The 26039-nt window shown below is 41.5% G+C and overlaps 2 protein-coding genes across 8 annotated transcripts in view; one reads left to right on the forward strand and one right to left on the reverse strand.

Annotated features, from left to right (window-relative positions):
* The window catches only part of LOC133389001 (disintegrin and metalloproteinase domain-containing protein 9-like), a 59133-nt gene extending 45805 nt beyond the window's left edge, over positions 1-13328 (reverse strand). For 2 of the 7 annotated variants that reach the window (XM_061635760.1, XM_061635754.1), the window contains exons 1-8: positions 12378-13328; positions 9390-9427; positions 9116-9257; positions 6414-6511; positions 4521-4597; positions 3069-3147; positions 854-930; positions 144-360 (exon numbers count right to left, since the gene is read on the reverse strand). In XM_061635760.1, the coding sequence (XP_061491744.1) occupies positions 144-360; positions 854-930; positions 3069-3147; positions 4521-4597; positions 6414-6511; positions 9116-9188 (621 nt within the window). In that variant the 5' untranslated portion in view covers positions 9189-9257; positions 9390-9427; positions 12378-13328. Of the gene's footprint in view, positions 1-143; positions 361-853; positions 931-3068; positions 3148-4520; positions 4598-6413; positions 6512-9115; positions 9258-9389; positions 9428-12356 lie in introns of all 7 variants that reach the window. The other 5 variants (XM_061635756.1, XM_061635759.1, XM_061635755.1 and 2 more) reach the window with 5 other exon arrangements.
* Positions 12674-25694, forward strand: C7H10orf88 (chromosome 7 C10orf88 homolog). The gene is given in 7 exon segments (XM_061635762.1): positions 12674-13011; positions 16831-17034; positions 21733-21805; positions 22254-22460; positions 23688-24163; positions 25157-25334; positions 25336-25694. Coding segments are annotated over 7 exon segments (1380 nt in total). The 5' UTR covers positions 12674-12814; the 3' UTR covers positions 25381-25694.
* Positions 25695-26039: the final 345 nt, after the last annotated feature.

Raw genomic sequence — 26039 nt, forward strand, 5'->3', positions numbered from 1 at the left:
TTAACTATGGAAAATCTCTCCTACATTGGAAATAAACCATCAATCTCAGTTAAAAACCAGAAAGGTTGTTGCTATAAGCTTGAATAAATAGATTAGGCAAGGTACACTATCTTTTGAAAAAACAACATAGGAATACTTTTTACCCTTATAATTTTGTCCTTACTGAAGGGACTGTGTGATTTATTCGTGTATTTCAAAAAAGTCTCTGCGTTCTGCTCATGGTACAGGTCATCATTTGGCACACCACATAAAAAAGGCTCGTGGAGAGAATTTTCTAATGCATAGAAGAAGTGCTCAAATTGATCTGATCCATTTACTGGTTCCATGCCATATTGTTTGTCACCTATGTGGAGTATTCCCCTAAAACCATAAAAAAGGAAGAAATGTTATCTGCTCATGTCTCACTCATTCTCACCCACATAAATAAAGTTTAACCTGAGTAATTACTGCTAAACCATAGCAATAGCATTTTGAACAATAATATGTTAAATCTGCTAGATTTTCAACAGGCTAATAACGACTTATATTTTTAAATACATGGTGACTTCTGAGCCTGGATTAACATCAGATTTAAGTCTGATAGAAATGTCTACATGCTGAAACATTCTGAAAGACCAGTGACATTACCAAAACCCCAGAGTGTAATCCATGGTTTTAGATGTTCAAAGGAAACTAAACCCAGTATAAAGAACTACTTGAATCTGCCTTGTTTGGCCAAGTCAGGCTGCTATAGCCCTTAGTCCATACCCTAACGTCACATTGCTGTGCATGTCAACTAACACTCACATTCCCCCGGCAAATCTAAAACCTATTTGCCTCAAAATACAGTTAGAATGAAAAGAAAAGATAATACCTAAGACCATCACACGTGCTGAGAGCAAGCAAAGAGTCTTCAACCCCTTCAGCAACTCCATGGTAATAACAGTGGGTCTGAAACAAAATAATGAATGGTGTTTTTGTGATGCAAACAACAGATTTGTTTGTTCACCGCCCTGAGAGCTATTCTGCTAAGGGCGGTATATAAATTGAAATAATAAATAAAAAATAAATGAATAAATTTGACTGTAATTTGGTAAACACAGCTATGCCATGCTTACTCAAATTGGCACTCAGACGGCTTTATTCTTTTATAAGAGGTGTAAGTACAACCAGAGATCTTATTATAGCAATTTCTCACTTTCTTTGTTTTAAATATTCTTGAATGTGCACCAGTGAACATAATTCCTCATTATGGTTCAGGCCAATAAAGACGTAACAGTTGTGTGACTGATTTGGGTGCAAAAGTCATAGTGTCATGAAACCCTCACCTGAGGTACTTCAGTGAAGGAGGTCCCGTGCATTGGAGGAGAAAGAGTATATAGGGGTTGGTGTCAGCTGTCTACCTCTGTGGAAAAGCCCAGAGGAAAAATTCTATTGCACACACCCCAGTCTCTGAGCACTGAGAGACTTCAGGGGTGCCAGTGTTTCTCTTGTGTTTGGTTTCATTGGAATGAAGGTCACTGGAGACTCTGCTGTCTTTTTGATATTTGGTATTATTTACACATATATACAACCTGAGCATATGATGGAAGGGCTCACACATTAACACTCCAACAAATCGTACTTCCCCATTAGGTTTCTGGGGAAGCTCCCCAAAGCCATAGCTTTGGTTTCAGCACAGAAAGCAAGTCAACCCTCTGGGTTTTCCCAGTTCCCAGCTCCAGCCCCTGGAGCCCCTGGCTTATTTTTCTCCTACCCTAGGATGATGTGCCTAGCTTGTGGAGAAAGGCCTATTCTCTCCTTATGGAGGCATTACTAGCTAGTTGTTTCTATGGCAACTCTTTAGACATGTAAAAACTCTTTAGACATGTAAAAAACATGCTAAGCAGATTCTGCTGGGCCATCAACTTAACAAAAAGATTGACCATTTCAGCCGTTCCTTCTACCACAGACTGTCATATTACAGATACAAAACCACAGACTTGGAGAGTACCCAAATATATCATCCACACCAACCCCCCAATCCTATAACAATTCATAGTCAGAAAAACCTGAGTAAATGAAGTAGTCAAACTCCCACAGGTGAGTGGTTGTGACCCTGCCTTTTGCATAAAATGCAGTCAACACAACTTAAATTGACCTAAACCACAACAAGGAATGAGTTTAGGAGAGCATGCTGCAAGGGCAGGTCTATAACCCTCCACTCCCTTTTGGAGCTCAGTTGATCCAACCTCCCTGTATTCACTTCAGGCCATAATATTACAGAGTTTCTAAGTCATATTTTCACACCCTGGTGCCCTCCATCCTATCGGGCACAGCCAGAATGTCCAATGGACAGGAATGATGGGCGTCATAGTCAAAAACATCTGGAGTACACCAGGTTGGGGAAGGTTGTTCTATGAACATGGGGCATTTTTTGACTTGCAACCTTATACCAGTCATTTATACAAAGAAAAGTATTTTTATAGCCAACAGAAAGATAAAGGTACCCATAGAATAGACAACTTAGAAAACAAATATAATAGTTTGCTGAGATGGTCCTACAACTTAATTACCAGGCTACTGAAGCATGCTCACTTCTCAATATGGAATACAATTTAACAGTGTTTTTTCCCTAAATGAGTGACATCTGACTCTCTGCCTACATGGAAGCATCTCATTTTCAAAAGGACACACTGGGGATGGAACTGTCATGTGGCTGTCCTTGCCAATTAGCCGCTAGGTGTTGGGGTTTAGATTCATCTTCCAGTTTAGGATCAGCCAATAGAAGTTAGCCCTGAAATTGGCCCTTGTAAATCGTGTGGCAATTACACAAACAGGAAAATAATAATTATTTGTCAAGACAGATACGTTCCTTAACTATCGAAGCTTAACTGAATTTTTATCATCCTGGTTTAGGAGAAAGTATATATCTGGAGACAGGAATGTGAGAGAACTCCCTGGGGCACTATAGCTTCCTCAGATGGGACTGCATTAGCATCCTAGTCTGAACCAACCAGGAGGCACTTCTTTTTAGTTGTCTAGTTTATCTAAGTTGTAGTCAAAATGGGTCTCTCCATTAGGGAGGGGGTCTTTCATGGACACCATACCTTAGGTTCAAATGGAGCAGTCTCCAATTTGCCATCTTTTCTGTAGGTATATATTATGAAATTTTCACCAATAAGATTTCTGAAAGTGTAAAAAAATATATTCAGTAGGCCTAAATTGAAAATGTACTTCAAAAAGCAGATTATTTTGCAGTTCATATGACAGTACATTTCCATTAAACATTTTAGGCAGCAGCAGTGCCATATCCTGTCATGCCACCCAAACTAAAGCAGCAGATAACTGATTAATAATAAGGAAGAATTAGAGCCAGACTGGCATTATTCTTTTCAGCTGGGCCAGCCATCTGATTGGTCACAATGCAATAGGGTGTAACTTCCCTGTACGACCCAAGATTTTGTCCTGAACAATAGGAGCAAGGGGGGTGGGGAGACACCATCAGAAACTGAAAAATGTCACTAAGTAAATCTTTGGACCAAAGTTAATTCAACAATTTTTTTAATGTATGAACCTTAAAAAAACCCCAGTGTATTTTTGAGTCAGAGGCTCTTCATTGGGGGTTTCTAAAATATAGTATCATCTGGGTATCCCTCCACACAGGCTTGTATGTACAAACCAGAGTGAATTTTTGTGCATGTTCATCCACACATGAGTGCCTTCAACTGAACTTTGTATTAGTGTTTCCCATCCACATTAGTGGGCGGTGCTTGTTGGAATGTAATCTCACTGAGTATTGTCCCCTCCCCTCAGTTACTGCTTCCCCACCACTCTGAGTTCTGGAAACCTGAGGTCCACTGTGGGCATGCACATAGTATTTGTTTACCTGTGTGCATGGCATGACCAATTTTTTTTTTACTTTTGATACATTTTTCCCCAATATATCAGACTTGCACAAAATAGTTGATGTTTGTTTTTTTTAAAGTATGTCCAACGCCCCCCTCCACAGGTTCCAGAAACTTGAAGTCTATTGTGGGCATACAGGCAGGTATTTGTTTACCTGTTCAGAGCACAGACTATTTATTATTATTATTGTTGTTGTTATTAATAATTAATTAATTACATTTATACCCCACTTTTCTTTTCATGATAGAAACCCAAGGCGGCTTACATATGGTTCCCAAGCGGTCTCCCATCCAGTCACTGACCAGACTTGATCCTGCTTAGCTTCAGTGGAGAGCTGGTCTTATGTGCCTTCAGACCATAGCCTATAATTATTATTATAGTTTTCTGATATACCACACTTTTTAAAAAAATTAATGCCCAGCTTCTACCAGCAGCCCACCAAGGAGTGCCTTGCCAACACAAGTAGAAGGTGTGGTAATAGATGGCACCCAGAAAAACACCATATATATTAAAAAAACCATCAACCCAGACATGATACCCTTCATTATGTCCACAGCTGTGTAACATGCAATTTTACTTATTCCAATTAGATTTTAACAGAAAAATTACATCAACTAAAATATGAAAAGATATTAAAACAGAATATAACATACTTATTTTTCTTTAATTTCAGAATGTGTGTTCCATTTCCAGTTTGAATCAAATAAGACAGCTGATTATCTAAATGCTCCTGAAAAATATATCACATACATCATATAACATGCAGTTCTTTCGTTCTTCATAAAACTAGTGCTGCCTTTTATCAAAAACAAGCTGCTACAGCTTTGCTCAGTCTTCTAAACAGAGAACAAATCCACAGACTTCAATCCAATAAGTTGTTGGTCATCCTGCCAGAATTTTTACCAATTATTTCTTTATCTTGACACATTATGAAAGAACCTCTGCACCTTTTTTAAAAGGATTTTACACCCCAAGCTGCAGATCTGCATAGCTGTCCCTAGTGTACAACGTGGTTTGTGCTGCTAACACAGCTACAATAGTAGCCCATGCAAAGATCTCCGGGCAGGCCCATTCTGCACTGCTGCCTGTCAGCTAAAATTCTATTCTTGGAGATGTAGCTTGCTCTGCAACCACACTAGGATAGTACACAGCCTTCAGCAATGACTTCACTTCTTCATACTACTGGTCATGACCAGAGTACTGCATATGGCAAAAGGCACAGTTGTCTTATTAAAACATGCTGCTGTGCTGTGCAATGTCCAACAAAACAGAAACATGGGAAGCTACCTTATACTGTACTGAGTTAGACCATCAGTCCATCTATGACTGGCAATGACTCTCCAGGGTTTGTGGGGATTGAACCTTGGATCCTCAGCATGCAAATCACATGCACAACCAATGACCTATGGTAAATCCTTGGATCCATTGATGCCATGGAATTATTTTATTCTGGTACAGCTGTTCTTTCACCTGGTCTTTTGCTTTGCCAGTATAGTGGGACAAAGATTGGACCGTCAGTCAAACATGCTCATATTCCTTATTTATAAGCATTGTTAAATAAGTAGAAACTCCAAAATACACAATTGGGCAATACCTTTATGAGGACCAACCAACATTTTACAAAATTCTGGGAAGCATTTTAGTTCTCCAGAACTCTTCATCAGGCAAGATGTTATACAAAGTGGTGTTGGGGCTGAGGAAAAATAGAACAAACGGTACAAAACCTAGACAGGATGTTGTGACCATGAGGTCACCTTGTAGACTCAAGCCACTTCTAGATTGCCACTATTTTGTAGGTGGGATTCAGTCACATAATGGAAAATTCAGGTTGTGCAATTAAAGTGGATTTGATGTTCTTGTACAACAACCCTCCCCCAAATGTTGTTTCTACAGTAAGGAAAATGATGGGAAATGCACTAAAACTGTGGGGTAACATTTGCTTGATGCAACCTTGTATAACCTCATCACAAACAAACACAAACAAATCAGGATGAATCCTCAATAAACAGGTCACCTGGAAGCAACCTCATTTTTAAAATGGAGACAGCAGCGTAAATAAGTCCCCCTCTCCCAGATATGGGACAACTCTGGATGACAAATCAGACTTTAATTCCTCAGAAACTGAGAACAGCCATTTCTTTTTTATCCCAAAATTCTAGGTGTGTAACCTGATAACTGTCACACCTGGGAGGGACTTATTCCGCCTGCAGTTTCCATCTCATGGTTGATCTCATGGCTACAACATCTAGCCTAAGTTTTGTACTTTTAAAAATTCTTCCTTGCCCCAACACTCCTGATTTGTCTAACATTTGGCCTGAAGAAGAATTCTGGTGAACTCAAAAACTTGCCACAACTCTGTGACATTTTGGTTGGTCCTTAAAAAGGTATTGCCCAACTATGGATTGTAGAGTTTTTCTATGGATTTAGAAGAGTTTTTTTTATTCTAGAGGGGTTTTTTATAGACAAACATAGCTTCTTATTTGCTTTGAATAAGTAGGATATCATATGAAGAACATTGGGGGGGTGGAATTGAGAGAAAAACAAACCTCATGAAAATGTGTCCAGCGCTTCTCCCTGTCTGTCAGTCTTTGAGGAATTATAATCTCATATATGGAATCCCTAGAGATCTGATGGGCATACCCACCTAAAAATAAGGTTATACATTTTTCAGTTTGTTTGAAGAGATCTCCTAACAATGTCATAATTAAATTTATTTTATCGAGCTATAAAGGATCTGGAATCTTCCTTTTAAAAGATTATAGAAAACAAGAGTTATAGATATATAATCTTTTAAAAGATTGTAGAAAACAGAACCTGGGCAAGATCCAGTGTACCACAAGCAGGCCTCCACTACTGGAGCGGTGCTTCTCCATCCTCTCCACTTTCCTCCAGGCTCCCTGTGTGCCCTCAGAGTCTGATCGGGAGAGTTGGGGGATCTTCCAGAACAGATTGTTGGGAGGGAGGCACAGCAGCTGGAGGGTGGAGGGGAGAAACCAGAACTCCTGTTGCACTAGTGGAGTTTATTTTGTGCAAGTGGACAGACATAATTTGACCCCATCCTATTGCATTCTACTGGTCAAAGAACGGTTAGGGCCTTCTTAAAAAAAACAAAAACACACACCTCTGTTAACAGGTTATCCAAAAACTGTCCAGTGCTAGACTCCATGGAACTGAGTGTTCTCTCAACAATTTGTGTTGGGAACCACCTTGAATTGCCTTTGCACAAAAGGGTGGGGGGAGACATTAAAAACTACATGCCTATGTTTTATTAACATTTTCAGGCTCTCCTACTTCCTTTGTCTATTATTATTACAAACAAGGTGAGCCAAAAAGACATTTGCTACCTAAGAGAAAGGGCAGTATGTGTCCTCTGTCCTTCCATAAGCAGAAGCTGACCAGACTGATAGTCTTACTTCAAAAATGATGATCAACAGTGTCCTCCACCACACCTGAGAGCTGCAAATTAGCTTAGGGGTGCCGGATAGGCTGCGCGACACACACAGCTGAGTCATTCAGCACCTTGCCACTGCCCCCACCTCCCACATCAGCCACCTGAAGCGCCTGCTTCTCTATAAGTAATAGTAGAGCCAGCCCCCACTAAGTATCTTTATAAAAGACAGTCAATACATTGCTTCAGAACCACCTTAGTGTTACAAAATCTACTGAGACAACTATACATCAAATGTTTGAGTTGCAGGCCTGATTCACTGGTCTCCAATCTTACTTAAACATCGGGCAAACTCACTTGGAAGAATTCTGTCCCTTTTATGGTACTGTAAAAAACCTGTTCATCGGTGTTCACAGAAAGACTTCCACTGAGTAAAGAACATTTTTAAACGAACCAAACTGCTTTCTTCTCTTCTTCAACTGGCCTTCAAAATATGAAGCAATGTCCTTCCCAACACCCCCATATTTGACACGAAAGCTAACCTCCAAGTTACCTATACCGTTATGCCCATGGGTACAGAGTTGCATGAAAGAGAACTTCCTGTTTACTAACTATGCACCAACTTCCTTTGGGGGCTTAAAGCATACACAGATCAACCAGGTTCTAAAAATACTACTATAGATGAATACTCATATAGCAAAAACAAATTTAAAGAACATTATGCACACCAGTCTTCTTCATAGTGATTTTTCAAAATAGATCCTGATGTCAGTTTGAAACTTTTCCAGAATGTACCATTATTTAAAGGCAAATCCTTCATCATTAGAAGCCCAGTATTTTTTCTCTGTTCTTCAAGAGGAGGATGGCTTGTAACAGAATTAGAACTACTGGCAACAATTATACATTTATGCTGTTATACAATAAAGAGGAAACCATTGCTCAATGTAATTTGGAGTAGACAACAGGAATATATAGATATAATTATGGCTAGAGATAAAATTCTGCATGAATATATTTAAATGTATCTTACTAAATAAGTAATAAACATGTGACTTACCTAGCTGTCATATATTATAGCAATACATAATCAATTTCTAATCCTGTCAATCCCTAATTCTTTTTTACATATTGAACAATGGGATCCCAACTCTTTCATGCTGTTTGTATGCTCCTTGTTTATTCAACATCACTGATAATTTGATAGCACTTAACTATTCGCACAGTTTCCTTACCAACTCTGGTTTATTTCGTTTACATTCCACTTTCCATGTTTTAGCATGAAGATTTATAACAAAGATTAGTATATATAAACCCTGGGTTCAGATTTATTTATTTATTATTTGATTTATATCCCGCCCTTCCTCCAAGCAAGAGCCCAGGGCAGCATGAAATTACTATTCAATATGTATTACAAAAAACTGATCAGGACTACTACGTTCAACACTCTGTTTCATCCTAGGAACCATCCACACTGCTTAGTGAAAAACACCTGAAGAGTAAACAGTTACCACACAGAGAAAGATATGAATAAAGAACTTAAATCAATGAGTACCCCCATTCCTTTATTACAATTACTACTACTATTTCAGTTTCAGGAACTGGCTCAAAAGATTCTAAATGCCTGATTCACAACTCCTGCAGAGAGCAAGCAAACATTTGTATCTAAATTCTTAAAACCCTGATCTGAAATGCACTTTTTAAAAGCAATTTGACTTAATAAACTTTTATCCATATAAGAGTACTAAAGATCACAACCGAAATTGACCTCCAGTGACTGGCTTAACTGAGCTGGGCACCAGGCGGTCAGTCAGTACAACTTCTAATTACTTTGTAAGAGTAAAAACAAAAAACAAAACTCACCTATTGTTAGCATTGGTTTTCCAATGCTGGCTAGTCCCAGGATGAATAAATAACACAGACAACATTCTAACATGATCTCTTCCTCCAGCTTCAGGGGCAAAGGTGTTCCAATTTGGAATGCCACGGCAATTTCATCTAATCACTATAAAACAACAGAACTGAATCTTAGGAAGGCAGACAACAGCCATAGTAACAAAGGAATTCAGATAACACTCCCAAGAAAAAGGGAAGTACTCTTCATGCCAACACTGCAAAAACTGGTTTGACAACTCACCATACACAGTGTAACTGGAGAAAAGCAGCCTGTCGACCCTATTGTAAAAGTGACAAGATAAAACCAGATTCCTCCAAAACTATTTTGCAAAGCCTTGGGAAGTTTTCACAACTAAAGTGAAAAACACCTGCCTTTTCCTCTGGAATGTGACACTTCTGTAAATACCGGTTAACGAGCGGAAAAGAGCCATTAAAACAAAACAAAATCTGAATGTACATGCTAGCCTATGTATGTTTCAGAATCAGATCACAGACACTGGGAATTTGGAGGGAGGTGGGATGGGGAAGGGCTCTGCTGAAAGTAAAAACCTAAAGTCCAGGCCCAGCAGATTGTTTTAATATAAGTAAACAAGATATTGCAACAGTACTTTTGCTTAAGTTACTGAGGATGAACTACGCCAGAATTTCATTTGCCCCCATTGCCCTCTTCCTTCTCCCTGTTCATCCTTATTAAAGATTTTAAAATTCTTTTTTAAAAGCAGCTTTAAAGATGGGAAGTGATGTACCTGCAACATACAAAATATGGCCACTGATGAAGTGAGGTTTATTATTTATATATAGCTGTACCCTTTAAAATGTGTGTGTGTGTGTGTGTGCAGCTACCCCGCTGTCTGGGAAGTCACTGGGGGAGTGAGCCAAACAGGCTGAGGGACAATGACTGAGATTCCCATCCCCACCCCCACCCCCAGAACAAGGGTGGGCAACCTGTGGCCCTAAGCTATATTTTATATGGGCCTTGACCTAATTCAAAAGCTTTCTGCAAATTTGGACCTCTGGCAACAGCAATATGTCTCTCTTCTGGCAAGCAAGAGAAGGGATGAAAGAAAAAAGGATGTGCCGCATCAATTTGTCCACAGCCAGCATGTGGTGAGGAGGATTCTGGCCGCCATTCCTTCTGAGCAGGGGAGTCACGTAGACAATAGTGAATAGAACTGCTGTAGCAGACTGAACATGTGCCAAGGATACTGATATTGCAGGAATGCATAGAGGAGGGTGGCTGGTTCAGGGGGCAGAGCATCACAGTAGCATAGAATAATTGGATGAGAGACCATTGCTATGGCTATGATGAATGCAGGGATATATATATGTCTGTATCCACCCACCATTTTAGTCGAGTTATGTACTTTGCTCCAGTAAAGCTCTTTGCTGAATAAAAAACCTTAAAACAGGCTTTGGCTTCGTTATTAGGTCTCCTCCAAAAAGAACCCAGTTGAACATTCTACGACAGTGGCCAACTGACAGATTTCCCCTAAAGAAATGCAGCCCTCAACAGTAAAAAAAAAAAAGGTTGCCCATCCCTAACCTAGATGATCCAGAATGTGCTGTAGCATGCAGGAGTTCCACAGTAGCTATGGAAAGGTTTCTCAGCCAAAAAACTAATGTGGGATGGATAACCTAAGAGCAGGGAGCTTGCAATTGGTTGACAGATTAATGATACTATGGCTGCAACTGATAATGGGGAAAAACCACCCTTTTACACTGTAAAGAGGCATCAGCAATATTCTCTAGGGTCCAGTGTAGGCGGCATGCAGCTGAACACTTCTGCTTCTCCATTTGCTGACCACAAACAGACAGGAAAGATGAACTTTTGATCTTATGACAGTTTTCTAATAGGCAGACAAATTTAACATATATATATATATATATATATATATATATATATATATATATATATATATATATAAGTATAAATCAAGAGAGCAATTCAGGAGAGAAAAATATTTCAATTAATTTAGAGCAAAAGATATGTACAGTATTATCTAGATCCATTTCAGTCTGGCTTCAGCACGGTCAGGCACTAAAACTACCTTGGTTGATGACATATGTTGGGAGGACAGGGGAGTGCAAGCCTGCTCATTCTCCTTGACCTTATGACAGCTTTCAATACTGTTGATCATGGTACAGAGGCAGGAGGGCACTATACGTTGGTGGTTCTACTCCTACCTCCAGGGCTGTTTCCAAAATGTAGTTATGGGAAGCCATTGTTCGATGCCACAGGAGATGTCTTGTGGTGTCCCACAGGGTAACATAATGTTACCCATGCTTATTTACATATTATTTACATACATAAATACATATTTAATATGTATTTTTATAATTGCATATTTTATTCTTGTCATCTGCCCTGGGACTTTATGCCTCTGACAGTGGAGGTTGAACCTAAGCATCATAACATAGAAAAAATAACAGATCTAATTATTAGGTCTCTTAATATGATCTGCTGAATTGCTTGTTTAATGTGGACATAACATTGATGTTGTTGGTACTAGAGATTGTTACAAGACCTATTGGCATGTTTTATACTCAGGCTTTTGATGTGTTTCAAATGCATTGTTAATTATTGAGTTGTCAATGTTATATTGTAGTGGCATTATAATTTTTATTATGTAGTATGGCTGTGATATTATTGTATTTGTCTGTTTTCTGTTAACTGCTTTCAGCATAAAGTAATTGTGGAAAATGTGATATATAAATATACTGACTATGATTATATCCACCAACATGAACTCCCACATCTGAAGCATGGAGATCATAATACAGATCTAACCCACACCACAATCTACAACATGATGTTTAACTGTGGAATGCCTCTGGTTGTAACCTCACACACACACACAGCCTACAATAAGGAGATTTTGTTTTTACAGTGGGCTGCATTGCAGAGCTTCCTTAATGCATTCTTTATTTCTTCACACACAAACACGTTGCAATGTGGGGAGAGACCACATTACATTAGTTGGTTACATTACAGCTCCTGCCCACCCTCAGCTTCCAATGGGGGACGCTGATACTGATCTACATTACAGGGCTGTCACAAGGCACTCTTTTCTCAGTCACCTTCACCCATGTAACATGGGGTCAGCAATATTGGACAGTTTATTTCTTTCTCTTCCTAGCGCGAGCAGCGTTTGCTTAGCATTTAAAGCAACATTTAAAATTTAAAAATAAAATAAAATACACGAATCACATTTTCCCCACACAAGAAGACCTGAACTTGAAAGAGCATTAATTTCTGTCTTTGCTCCTTCTATGGGGGTAGGTTGGGGGGCACACGCCGCTGCCAAATCACTGCAACCATAATGTCCTGCCTTTCCTCGTGGTCTCTTATGAGCTGCTGTCACCGTTTCAGCTCTCAAACCTCCCAAGAGGCATCAAAGGAACCAGGAAATCCAGGCTGCGGACCAAGATTTGTCATTCTCTCTATGGTCAAGCACATCTCTTTCTTCACTAAGGCAATAGAACGACTTTTTGTAAAGTCTATGGTTGAAACTGAAGAAGGGCGGAAGTTCCTTTTGGGAATAGCGTCCGGCGAGATACGCGTCCCCTCGACGCTAAGTTCCTCCATCAAGAACGCCCTCGCTAGTTGGCTGTATAGTGTCCCTATCAGCGGCCACTTGACGCCAAGGGTCCGGCCTCTTACTTGCGATGGCGAGCAATAGCAGCCTGACAGCAGTAGCTGAAAATGGAGACATTCCCATTGCTGCTGGAGCCCTAGCTGCTGGCAGTTCCCGGATCTTAGCCGCCTGCTCCTGGGAGTGTCAGACTGACCTGGCGAGTGTCTTGCGTCTCGTCTTGGAGGAGGAACTCAGCGCCTGGGACCTTTCGGGACCCCCACAGAACGGGTAAGGAAGGTGCCCTGGATCAGGGTGGGAAAGGGAGGTGATGGGAGTGGGTGGGGCGCCACAGGACCAGGAGCCTCCATTTCTCTAGAAGCAGCCAGGGGAGCTTTTGAGAATATGTTAGAGGTAGCCGAGGAGAGAGGGGTTGAAGAAATGCCCTTGTGTGGCTTGGTGGAGGCTGGTTCCTCTTCCAGCTCCCTGCTCCTGCTTCATGAACATTCAACAAACACCGCAGAGTCTTGACGTTCCCTTAATGGCTGTGGCTTAGTGGTGGAGTGTCTGTTTTGCATGCAAAAGGTCTCGAGTTCAATCCCTGGCACCAGAGACCGATTGCTGCCTTGAAACCCCACTGCCAGTTACTATAGTAGACAAGGTGTAAGGAACCATTTGCCCTCCAGATGCGGCTGAACTACAACTCCTATCATACTTGGCAATTGGCCATGCTTACTGGGGCTGATGGGAGTTGTAGTTCAGCAACATCTCTGGAGGACCAAAGGTACCTCACACCTGGTGTAAACAGCCCTGAGCTGGATGAACCAGTGCTCTGACTTGGTATATATGTATCTTCCTAAGTAACATTTTTAGACTACGCTCCTAAGTACACTTATTGAACTCAATAGAACTTACTTATGAGTAGACATCCATAGAATTTTGTTGGTGTTGTAGTGCAAGTTTTCATAAACTCTGTGTGCCTTTTGCACAAAAGTTTATATTACAGTGACAGTGCATGTATACTTAAAAATGGCATTTTGCTCAATGGGGCTTACTCACAGAAAAGTGTGCATAGAATTGTAACTAAATCTTTTTCTTTTCTTTTTTAAAAACTCACAAGACTTTTGGTTAGTTTTTCTGTAACAGACTAGCATAACTAGGGACACAACTCCTGCATCTTTAACAGTTGCGTCAGAGATTTTTCTTAAGCGTATTGCTTCCTTCATCTCTGTGCATGATAAGCTGCAGCTGTCAAAATTCCTTTTTTTAAAAAAAACCATGCTTATTAATGGTAACACTAATGAATTGAAGCAGCTACAGTGTTGAACTTAGATTTGAGTTCAAGTCGTTATTCTCTAAAGAAGCTTATGAATTGACTTTGGGCATAGAGTGGCAGATCCCAAAGAGAACAGGTTCCTATACATTTAATAGTTGTGTAGGAGATGGAATTTCAGTTGGTGTAGCTTGGGACCCACAAACCAATCTTTTGCATGCAGTTGGCGAGACTTAACTCTGAGAATAAGTATTGCTGAACACAGTGGGATTTATTTTGGACAAGAAATGTATATAGGATTGCACGGGAGGGGAGGATCTCAGTGTCCAGAAATGTCAATTTTTGACTACCAAGGTCAATGAGAATTTGTGGGCCTCTCCTTTTGGCCATCATTCCAAAGTTAATGCTTTGAGATATGTGTCGATGTGTTTTCAGCTGGTTCTTGGCCACACACTTCTTTACTCAGTGCAGGACTGAGGGTGCAGTCCTAACCCTGGCTGCTGCCCAGCAAGGCTGAATGGAATGGTGGAGGCCACTATTCCATCCGCAATCCTGATAAGCATTGCTCTGCCAGTCTGGACCCAGTGCAGTAATCGGGCTTGATGCTGTCATGTAACAGAATATCCTCAGAACATCCCATTTTGGGGCTTTCTGCTGGCAGCCCATTCAACAGGTGGAAGATGGAGTTCCGTGCCAGCTGTGATGCTGGCATCACTCTGCAGGTGGAGGCTGGCAGGGCTGAACAGAAGAACACCTCCCATCCAATTCAACCCCCACAGCTCAACCCAGCACAGTGTGTGTTGCTCTGTCAGAGCCTGAACTGTCTTTGCACTCTTTTGTCTGATGGCAGCACACAAATGAATATATTTACTTATTTCATAATGAGTGTTTTCCCATGAAACATCCTGAAGCAATTAACAACATACAAACATCAACAATAAAACATATGTAAAACAATTTCAAATCCAATAGATTTGACTTATGTAAAACAATTTCAAATCCAATAGATCCACTAGATGTGGTATATGTTGCAACAGTAGATTCACCAGCCCAACAATGGTCAGAGTATCTTATTCAGACAAGCTGGATGTGTACGATGAGCAACAACAGGGACAGATCCAGTCCTATGAGGTATATCCAGTCCTTGGTGGATGACCTACGGAGGGAAATGGACAGGGGGAGTGTGTCCCTGTTAATTTTGCTGGACCTCTCAGCTGCTTTTGATACCATCGACCATGGTATCCTTTTGGGTCGCCTAGCTCGGATGGGACTTGGAGGCATGGTTTTACGGTGGCTCCGGTCCTTCCTAGAGGGACGAACCCAGAAGGTGATTATGGGGGATGTCTGTTCGACCCCTTGGCCATTGACCTATGGAGTCCCCCAGGGTTCTGTTCTGTCCCCCTTGTTATTTAATATATATATGAAGCCGCTGGGAGAGGTTATCCGTAGTTTTGGGGTTCGATGTCACCAATATGCGGATGACACCCAACTCTACTTTTCTTTTCCATCTAACGAAACTAAGGAAGCCGTCAAGGTTCTGAACCGTTGCCTGGTATCAGTGATGGATTGGATGGGAGCGAACAAGCTGAAATTAAATCCTGACAAGACAGAGGTGCTCCTTGTCAGTCAAAGGGCAGATCAGGAAATAGGGATCCAACTTGTGCTGGACGGGGTTACACTCCCCCTGAAATCACAGGTTCGCAGTTTGGGAGTTCTCCTGGACTCGGCCTTGAACCTGGAGGCACAGGTCTCGGCTGTGGCAAGGAGTGCCTTTGCTCAACTAAGATTGGTACGCCAACTGCGCCCGTTCCTTGACCTGTCAGACTTGACTATGGTGACACATGCCTTAGTTACATCCCGATTGGACTACTGTAATGCGCTCTACGTAGGGCTGCCCTTGAAGACTGCTCGGAAACTTAAACTGGTACAAAGAGCTGCAGCCAGGATGTTAACTGGAGCTGGGCTCAGAGAACATACAACCCCGCTGTTGTACCAGCTCCACTGGCTTCCAATCTGTTTCCGAGCACAATTCAAAGTGCTGGTTTTAACCTATAAAGCCCTATACGGCTTAGGTCCAGGCTATCTGTTAGATCGTGTCTCCCTCTATGACCCTGTCCGAGCTTTGAGATCATCTGGTGAGGCCCTGCTCACTATTCCATCTTTCTCACAAGCTTGCTTTGTAAAAACACAGAATAGGGCCTTTTCAGTGGCTGCCCCTAGATTGTGGAATTCCCTCCCTAGCGAGGTTCGACTGGCTGCCTCAGTTTCATCCTTTCGTGCCCAGGTTAAGACTATTTTATTCAGACGGGCTTTTAACTAATATTGTCATTTTTTAACTTTTACTGATTTAATCTATTTTTAATTATTTTAAACTGTATATTACTTGTTTTTAATTGATTATGGTTTTTATTTGTAAGCCGCCCTGAGTTCCTTGGAAATAGGGCGGGGTATAAATATTTTAAATAAATAAATAAATAAAATAAATATCACTATTCTGTCAGTTATACAGATGTAAAGTTTAACCTACACTGGTAACTATAACTTACCTTGCAATCCTACATATATTTATTTAGAAGCAAGTATCACTGTAAGTCCCAGTGGGGCTTACTTTCAGAGTGAAGTTGGGACACAGGTTACATCTCTTTAAAATGCAACACTATTCAACAGTTAACACTTGAAAGATGGATATTTTACACATAGATAAACATAAACATGGGGTAAATGTTTTCAGACTTTTGTCATTTTGTTACTAACAAAAATGAACTGTATAATAATTGGAATTGTCAGTACTTTGGCTAAATGTACAACTTAGATTGACTCCCTCCGCCTTATTCTAGTGAGAATGTTGTGGTTCTTGAAGGACGATTACACAATGACAATGTAGCTCCCTTACTACTGTACTTGCACTGTGATCCCCATGGACCTGAAGAAATTGTCGGTCTTGGCATTGTAAGTGAGGCACGGAACATGGAAGTCTACATCGGGGATGAGTACTGTGCAACTGGGAGAGGAGAGAAAGTCTTTACTATCCAACATGACAGGTCAGTAATTTTCTCATTTTGCATAAAGACCCTCAGCAATTTCCCAGCAGGCTGTGTTTGGGAACCACTGAGCTATATCTTGGTCATGGGATATTCAGCCTTGCAAATAAGTCTGCAAAAGTTACTAGCTTGCATACATTTTCAGTAACCTGTCTACATGTTAGTACTGTGTGGCACACTGAAAGGAAGGAACCGTGTGCATCCCAGTTCACAAAATGTCTCCCTGCCTGACCACATGGAAGGCAGTTCCTATGTGTCACAGGCCTGACATACTAATTTCTAATGAGAGGATCTTTTTTAAGGTCACGTCTCAAGTGCCTTTTTAAAGACTCAGGAGTGGCATAATGAGGAAACTATAAATGTACAGAAAGTCTCTTACTTTTAAAGCAGAGATGGGGAACCCATGGCCCTCCAGCTGTTGTTGGACATGGTCAGGGATACTTGGAGTTGCAGTCTAGTAGCATCTGGAGAGCCACAGGCTCCCCACCCTTGTTTTAAAGCTAATGAGAGAGTTAGATATTGGGTTAAGTATTATCATGTTGTCAGTTATACTGCATGACACAACACTACTTTTTAATTTTCTTACTAACCAAATGCATTAGTGTTGCCTTGCAGACTGTTTTCTGCTAGTGCAGTGAAATGCAAAGCAACCTTTTGGATGCTGGCTGAAAACTACTGTGAAAAGAAGTCTTCCCACAAATAGAAAAAGTGTCTGGATCTGTTTAACTGAGAGTAGAAGGGGAATAGCAGGCAAGAGGTTAGTAATGGGACTCTCTGTAGATAGGGCTCTTCCCAAACTCATCCCACAAAACCAAGAAAAAACTACTGGTAGCGTACATTGTGTTGTTGTTGTTAGGGGCCTTCGAGTCGATTACGACTTATGGCGACCCTATGAATTAGCGACCTCCAAGAGCATCTGTCATGACCCACCCTGTTCAGATCTTGTAAGTTCAGATCTGTGGCTTCCTTTATGGAATCAATCCATCTCTTGTTTGGCCTTCCTCTTTTTCTACTCCCTTCTGTTTTTCCCAGCATTATTGTCTTTTCTAGTGAATCATGTCTTCTCATGATGTGTCCAAAGTATGATAACCTCAGTTTCATCATTTTAGCTTCTAGTGATAGTTCTGGTTTAATTTGTTCTAACGCCCAATTATTGGTCTTTTTCGCAGTCCATAGTATGTGCAAAGCTCTCCTCCAACACCACATTTCAAATGAGTTGATTTTTCTCCTGTCCTCTATTTTCACTGTCCAACTTTATTTATTATTTATTTATTTTATTATTGAGTTTATATCCCGCCCTTCCTCCCAGCAGGAGCCCAGGGTGGCAAACAAAAGCAGTAAAAATATTTTAAAACATCATAAAAACAGACCTTAAAATACATTAAAACAAAACAACTTTAAAAGCATTCTTTAAAAAAGCTTTAAAAACATCTCAAATAAAAACTGTTAAAAAACATATTACTTAGGGGGGAAAAGGTCTTTAAAAAAAATATTAAAAGCAATTCCAACATAGATGCAGACTGGGATAGGTCTCAACTTAAAAGGCTTGTTGAAAGAGGAAAGTCTTCAATAGGCACCAAAAAGATAACAGAGATGGCGCCTGCCTAATATTTAAGGGGAGGGAATTCCACAGGGTAGGTGCCACCACACTAAAGGTCCATTTCCTATGTTGTGCAGAACGGACCTCCTGATAAGATGGTATCTGCAGGATGCCCTAATCTGTAGAGCACAGTGATCGACTGGGTATATAAGGGAAAAGATGGTCTTTTAGGTATCCTGGTCCCAAGCTGTATAGGGCCTTGTACACCAGAACTAGAACCTTGACCTTGGCCCGGTAGCAAATGGGCAGCCAGTGCAATTCTTTCAACAGCGGGGTGACATGTTGGCGATACCCTGCCCCAGTGAGCAGTCTCGCTGCCACATTTTGCACCAGCTGCAGCTTCTGGACCAACCTCAAGGGCAGCCCCCACATAGAGCGCATTACAGTAATCCAGCCTGGAGGTTACCAGGGTATGGACAACAGTGGTCAGGCTATCCCCATCCAGAAATGACCGCAGCTGTCTTATCAGCCAAAGCTGGTAAAAGGCACTCCTAGCCACTGAGGTCACCTGGGCCTCTAGCAACAAAGATGAACCCAGGAGCACCCCCAGAATACGAACCTGCTCTTTCAGAGGAAGTATGACCCCATCCAAAGCAGGCAACTGACCAGTTATCCGAACTCAGGAACCACCAACCCACAGTGCCTCCATCTTGCTAAGATTGAGACTCAGTTTATTGGCCCTCATCCAGCCCACCACCGAGTCCAGGCAGCAGTCCAGGGCTTGCACAGCCTCTCCCAATTCAGATGTTACAGAGAAACAGAGCTGGGTATCATCAGCATACAGCTGACACCTTGCCCCAAATCTCCTGATGACTGCTCCCAAGGGCTTCATATAGATGTTAAACAGCATGGGGGACAAGATGGTACCATGAGGCACCCCACAGCACAACTGCCAGGGGGCCGCAAGACAGTCACCCAATGCTATTCTCTGAGACTGACCTTGGAGATAGGATTGGAACTACTATAAAACAGTTCCTTCAATACCCATCTCACCAAGTCGGCCCAGAAGGATACCATGGTCAATGGTATTAGAAGCCACTGAGAGATCAAGTAAGAATAACAGGGTCACACTCCCCCTGTCCCTCTCCCAATAAAGGTCATCCATCATGGCATCCAAGGCCAATTCAGTCCCATAACCAGATCTGAACTCAGACTGGGATGGGTCAAGATAATTTGTTTCATCCAAGAGTACTTGCAATTGCTGTGCCACAACCCTCTCAATCACCTTCCCTAAAAAGGGGGTATTTGCAACCGGTCGATAGTTGTAACAAACCAGGGTCCAGGGTGGGCTTTTTCAGGAGTGATCAGATCACCTCCTCTTTCAAGGCGGCTGGAACCACTCCCTCCCGCAATCATGCGTTGACCACACTCTTGATCCACTCGGTCAAACCCCCTCGGCAAGCTTTAATAAGCCAAGAAGGACAAGGGTCGAGAGGACACATTGCTGGCCGCATCATCGCAAACACCTTCTCTACGTCATCAGGCCACATCAACTGAAACCGTTCCCAAGAAGTTGCAGCAGACGTTGCACTGGACACCTCATTGGGGACTACAGTAGATGTGGAGGGAACATCAAGACTGCTATGGAGGCGCGCAACTTTACCCTCAAAGTGCCTTGCAAACAATTCACAGTGGGCCTCCGAATGGTCTAAAGCTCCATTTCCTGGAGTTGATGTCAACAGACTCCTGACAATATGGAAGAGCTCCACTAGACAGCTACTTGACGATGCGATGGAGGCAGAGAAGTGGGCCTTCGCCATCCTCACTGCCACACAGTAGGCATGGTTATGATGTTTTACTCAGGACCGATCAGCCTCACAGCACGTCTTTCGCCACTTGCGCTCTAGCCATTGTCCAGCCTGTTTCATTGCCCTTAGCTCACTGGTGTACCAAGGTGCAAACCAGGCTCCACAATGCCGGAGAGGGCGCTCGGGGGCAACCATGTCAAGAGCGCCTTGCTTTTCTACAATGTGACAAGGGCTTCAACAGGGTCACTTGCTCTGTCTACTGGGAACTCCCCCAGGGCTTTCAGGAATCCAGTGGAATCCATTAGGCTCCATGGGTGGACCATGTTAATCTGTCCACCACCCCTGCAGGGAAGGATTGGACCCATAAGTCTAAACTTCATTAGGAAGTGATCTTACCATGACAATGGGGTGGCATCCACCCCCCCCATCTTCAGACTGCCCCTTCCTCCATCTGGAGCAAAAACCAAGTCGAGGGTGTGCCCTGCCCTATGTGTCAAGCCAGTAACAAGTTGAGACAGCCCTCAGGCCATGAAGTCCTGAGCCAGAACACTAGAGGCAGCCTCAGCATGGACATTGAAATCACCCAGCACTATCGTTCTGGGCTCCTCCAACACCACAGCTGAGACAGCCTCCGCCAGCTCAGTCAGAGAAGCTGCTGGGCAGCAGGGTAGACGGTACGTCAGTCTGCGTCTGTGTTAGAATTGCTTTTAATATGTTTTCTTTAATAATACGTTTTTAACTCCTTTTTTTGTTTTTAAAGATGTTTTTAAAGCTTTTTAAAAATGTTTTTAACATTGTTTTGTTTTAATGTATTTTAAGGTCTCTTTATGATGTTTTAAAGTGTTTTTAGCATTTCTGTTTGCCGCCCTGGGCTCCTGCTGGGAGGAAGGGCAGGATATAAATCAAATAATAAATAATTAAATAAAAAGAGTTGCAGTTCCTAGTGGCCTCCTCACCCAAAAGATACTCCTGACAGTCAGGGAGTCCCTCTGGAGCAGGATTGACTCTTGCACAAGGACATGCCTCTGGAAGAGGAAATAGGAAACACCTCAACCTGTGCATCCATGGAGGCACTTTCCACTTGTATATGGGGTTCTCTGGATCGTGGCCCTGGTATATACATTTTAATATTGTGTTTAAGTCATGTTTGGCGTCATCCCAATCTCTCAAAATATATCCATGTTGTTAAAATTTTCAGGCATTGTTGTATTTTCCTGGGCATAAGCGTAAGCAATATCTTGAAAAACAGATTAATAGACATATCTATGTTGTGCTTCTTGTGAAAAGCTGTTACATTTTATGCAAGATTGTCATACAGTATTTTCACAGCGTTTGTATTTTATTTTCTAGCAAAAATGACCAGGTTACATTATACAAAAAGTATCTTAAATTGGAGTTCTCTGCAGCTTCTTGTAAGATTAAGGTAGGAAATTACAGAAATTATTTCTTAAATTCTAGTATCAATCTTATTTAATTTTAAAACATGCTGATACATAAAAGAAAACACAGTGCCTTGCCCTGTGTTCAGTTTTGGGTACTGAAAGAAACAAAAGGAATGGGCAGCTTCTTTCTTTACATGGGACTTTCAAGGAGGGAATCGGGCAGAGGGGGGAAGGCCAGGCCAGGCCCGACCAATTTTGTAGCAGCTGCCCCAACTGTCAGTGTATGTGTCAAATGAAGAGGGGCCTTGCTCGAGGCCTGCAGAAACCAGAAATTGTGTTGCTTCATAGATAGCAACTCCATAGTAATCATCTTTCAAAAAGAGGGTTTTTTTCCTTGACCAAGCCTCCTACTTAGAATCCATAATATTTTGTTGCAAAATTGACTGTTTAACTATTTCAGCAGTTCACAGCTGTATCTTTTTCCCCTAGCTACTGTCCATCTGTGAAAAGCAAAGAGTACTTATCAGTAAAATCTTAGTACAAGTCAAGTCGGTTGGTACAAAATCTGGGCCAGACGTTGCTGCGCTAGGATCAGGAATAGACCTATGCAAAGTGCAAACAATAATGGAATCTATGGGATCAAAATTATCACCTGGGGCTCAACAGCTGCTGGATATGGTTCGCTTTCAACAGAAGGTGAGCTGTCCTTTATAAAATGCTATATACAAAATGACCATTGTTAATCTTGAATGAGGTGGAGGGTTGGCATATACGTTGTGGGGTTCCTATGAGGAATAGATTGCGTTTTTGTGTGTTCTGTGCTTGCCAGCCGCTACTGCTGAAGTGATGCAAGCATTACTCCATCAGTACCAACTTCTCCCTTCTCCCCATCGAATCTGTGGGCAGACAGGAGATTTACAGGTGGTATTCTTGCCTGTGGGAGTCAGCAAAACCCCAAAATGGTGTGTTTTGAGGGCAAGGAATGGGTGGACCTGAGCCATCCTGGGAACTGCTGGATCCTGAACTGATCTCACTCCTGTTGTGCGACAGCATCAGACCCAGTCCTGCCCCACCTTCTGCTGCGGCTGCCATGAGCACCAGGGATGTGGCAGTGGCCCGACTGCTCTGCAGAGCCCCACCAGCGGGGGATGGGAGTTAAGGCACAATCCAAATAGATTTCATAATTCTAACTTAATGAAGAAAGATGTACTTCATTGGGCCTTTAAAGCACCTCTAAGATCTGGATAAGCAGTAAGGATATCCAGCTGGGGCAGCCTACTTGTGCAACAGAAACCCGCTTGTGCAATGGCACTTCCAGTTTCTCTTCTCCTCTCTCCAGTCCTCTGTACACCCACAAAATGTGCTCTGGGGGGGTCCCCCAATCTTCCTGAGTAGATTTTGAAAGTGCATGGGGGGCTGCACGGGGAAGGAGAAGCCTGGTTGCACCAGTGGATGCCTACTATTGCTAATGCTACATTACATCTCATCTAATATATTCTCAGCTGCCCCCCTTCCTTTGCTTTGATCAATCCCTCATGTTTAGGCAGTTTTGTTCTTCACTGTCTACATTTCCTGCACTCCCCTAAAAGCTCCTAATGTAGTTGGTTGCCTCCCTGTGTCAGTTATTGTGCTGTGAATACAACCATGTTCACTATCTATTTCTGCAAACAATAGGTAGCCAGCGTTAGCAGGAACCAATGAGTAGTGCGTGGTGGAATTCAGTAGAAGGTTTCTAAGTGAGCAAAAAAACAGCAAGAAGTCTTGCAGGCTGAGAGGGTGGTACAACAGCAAGGGAAATAGTCATCAACTTCAGGTTGCTTGTTCAAAATGGGCAAGTCTGAAGAGATGCTTAATGATTGACAGGCCAGCATATATTTGCTTATTTGGGCTTCCTGTTTAACTTGTACAATTTATTTCTATTAGAATGGACTTCCTTTTGGTAGCAAGTTACAAAATATCTTTGGGAAAAATGGATTTGGGTTTGAAAATAATCATACCATTGATGGATTGAAAAAGGTAGCTGATCTTCAAAGATTAGACCACTTGTCCAATGGGCCCTATCTTCTAAAAGCTCGTTCAGCCACTGGAATGGTTCTACAAGATTTAAAGATGCACATGGGTATGGACAAACAGATTCCCAATACATGTAACGTATTGGAGCCTCCAGGACTTCAGACTCCACAGCCCAGTGCTCTACTTTCTCAACATGACTTTAAAGGTTTGGTGTCATCGTTTTTGCAAGAGCAAGGAAATGAAAACCCAAATATGCCCAATTCCATGCTGCTGCTTCCATTTCTTCAAACTGTATGTGGTCAAGTAAATCGTTTACGAATAGATGAAAGGAATAAACACTTTGAGAACAATTCTGTTTCAGAAGAGGATGGGATTCGAACTGTTGGGTGAGTTCTGGCTGGGTAATTTTATAAACTTCTTGTATTCTTGGTGGATGAAATATGGCTAGCCTTAAATAAGTAATAACATATTGACTATTGAACCTAGCTGAGCTCTTGGACATGTTTGAACAAAGGGCACAAAATTGGCTGAACTGACTCTCAAAATGGTGGCTTGCCAGCAAATAGGCTCACAGAAATCATTCCAATAAATTCATCTCTTTCTAAGTCTAATCTGATGGCAGGAACTGTAGAAAAGAATAACCTCTTGAGCTTCAGAATGTACCCAGTTAAATGCATCCCTTAAGGACAGTAGGCAGGGGGGGGTTCTTGGTGGTCTAAAGACTTGGACATATGTCTGTATTTAGTGAAGGTGGAGGTGCACCACTCCAAGCTTTTCATGTTTGGTTTTTTACAAACAAACACAGACAAACAGTCAAGCATATATTTGTATTTTGCTGAGTATCCCCTTGTTTTCGTTATTGAAATATTTATCCTGATACTAAATATCTGTGCTGCTGAGATTTATGTGACACTGTCATGAGATCATGGATGTCTAGTAGGTTTGATGGCTATATGGTACTTCCAAGATCATAACTAGCATGCCTTTGAATACCAATGGCTGGGGAACATGAACAGCAGGCTCTCATGTCCTGCCAGGGTCCTGGCTGGCCACTGTGGGAAACAGGATGCTGGACTCAATAGGCCTTTGGTCTGGCTCAGCAGAACTCTTATATCCTTATGGTTTGATTTCAGTGTGAGTTCATAGAGTGTGTGTCCTATTCATACTGAGACTAAAAAGATGAACAGCTATGATTTCTAAGTTAGCATTGTTAACTATACAGATCAGCCTATGTTATGTTAGGTTTTGAGTAACATAGTCATGATTCTGTGCCTTGCCTTATATTGAGGCATTTTTAATTTCATGCTAATTTAATGTGCACAATTAATTATATTTTTGGCCAGTGTAACTTATTTTTTGTGTGTGTCCATTTACTGCAGTGTGGCACAGCAGCCTGTTTGTCTGCACTTGGAGAAGATCATCTCCAAAAGCATGGAACTGATGGAGAAGAGATTAATGGACCATATTGATCTACGTATGCAGAAACTTCAGGAACATCTAGATAACAAAGTTGCTGCTCTGTTGGATTTGGTTCAGAATTCCAATAATGTTTCACAAAGAACATGATCCTTCAAGACCAGAATGTTCAAATGGAAAGAGATAGGCAAACTTTGGAAAATGGAAGATCTCAACATAAATGTTTTCCAAGGACAAGTATTTATTTTGCAAGCTTTTCAAAACTGTATGCTTATCAGTTTGTAAATATTTAAAATCTCAGTATTTGTACTTGTTACTGTAATTTATCCAGTATTGTACACTAATGTTAGTGTTTGTATATCTGTAACTTGCAAAAAAACCCCTCAAAACTCAATATTTTTACAGTTCAAATATTTTTTCTATATCTACTTATGACTTATTTATGAATGTTATTGAAATTAAAGATTTCAAAAAAGTAACTGTTTTTGAATGTCTACCACTCTTGCATTGAACTATGGAACAGTGCTCTAAATAAAGCAATTTGCAGCTTTAACTAGTGGCATATTCAGTTAGTGTCTTATGTTTTAATGTACGGTAATGTAAGAAACAGAACTAGAATGAAATTAATTCCATCCATTTATTTTGGTTTCTTATTTAAAAACTATTTGAAATGCAGATGTGTTAGAGGGAGGGATGGGTGTGCTATTTATCTTGACTATTTAACTTGGGTTGTCCACCACACCGCATTCCTAGACATTTCTGCTAAGATCTCATTTCTTATTCTGTGTCCACTCATCTCTTGCCGGTGTTACAATATGCCATATATGTTTGATCACACTGTTCTAG

The sequence above is a fragment of the Rhineura floridana genome, chromosome 7 (genome assembly GCF_030035675.1).
Source record: "Rhineura floridana isolate rRhiFlo1 chromosome 7, rRhiFlo1.hap2, whole genome shotgun sequence".
Lineage (NCBI taxonomy): Eukaryota > Metazoa > Chordata > Lepidosauria > Squamata > Rhineuridae > Rhineura > Rhineura floridana.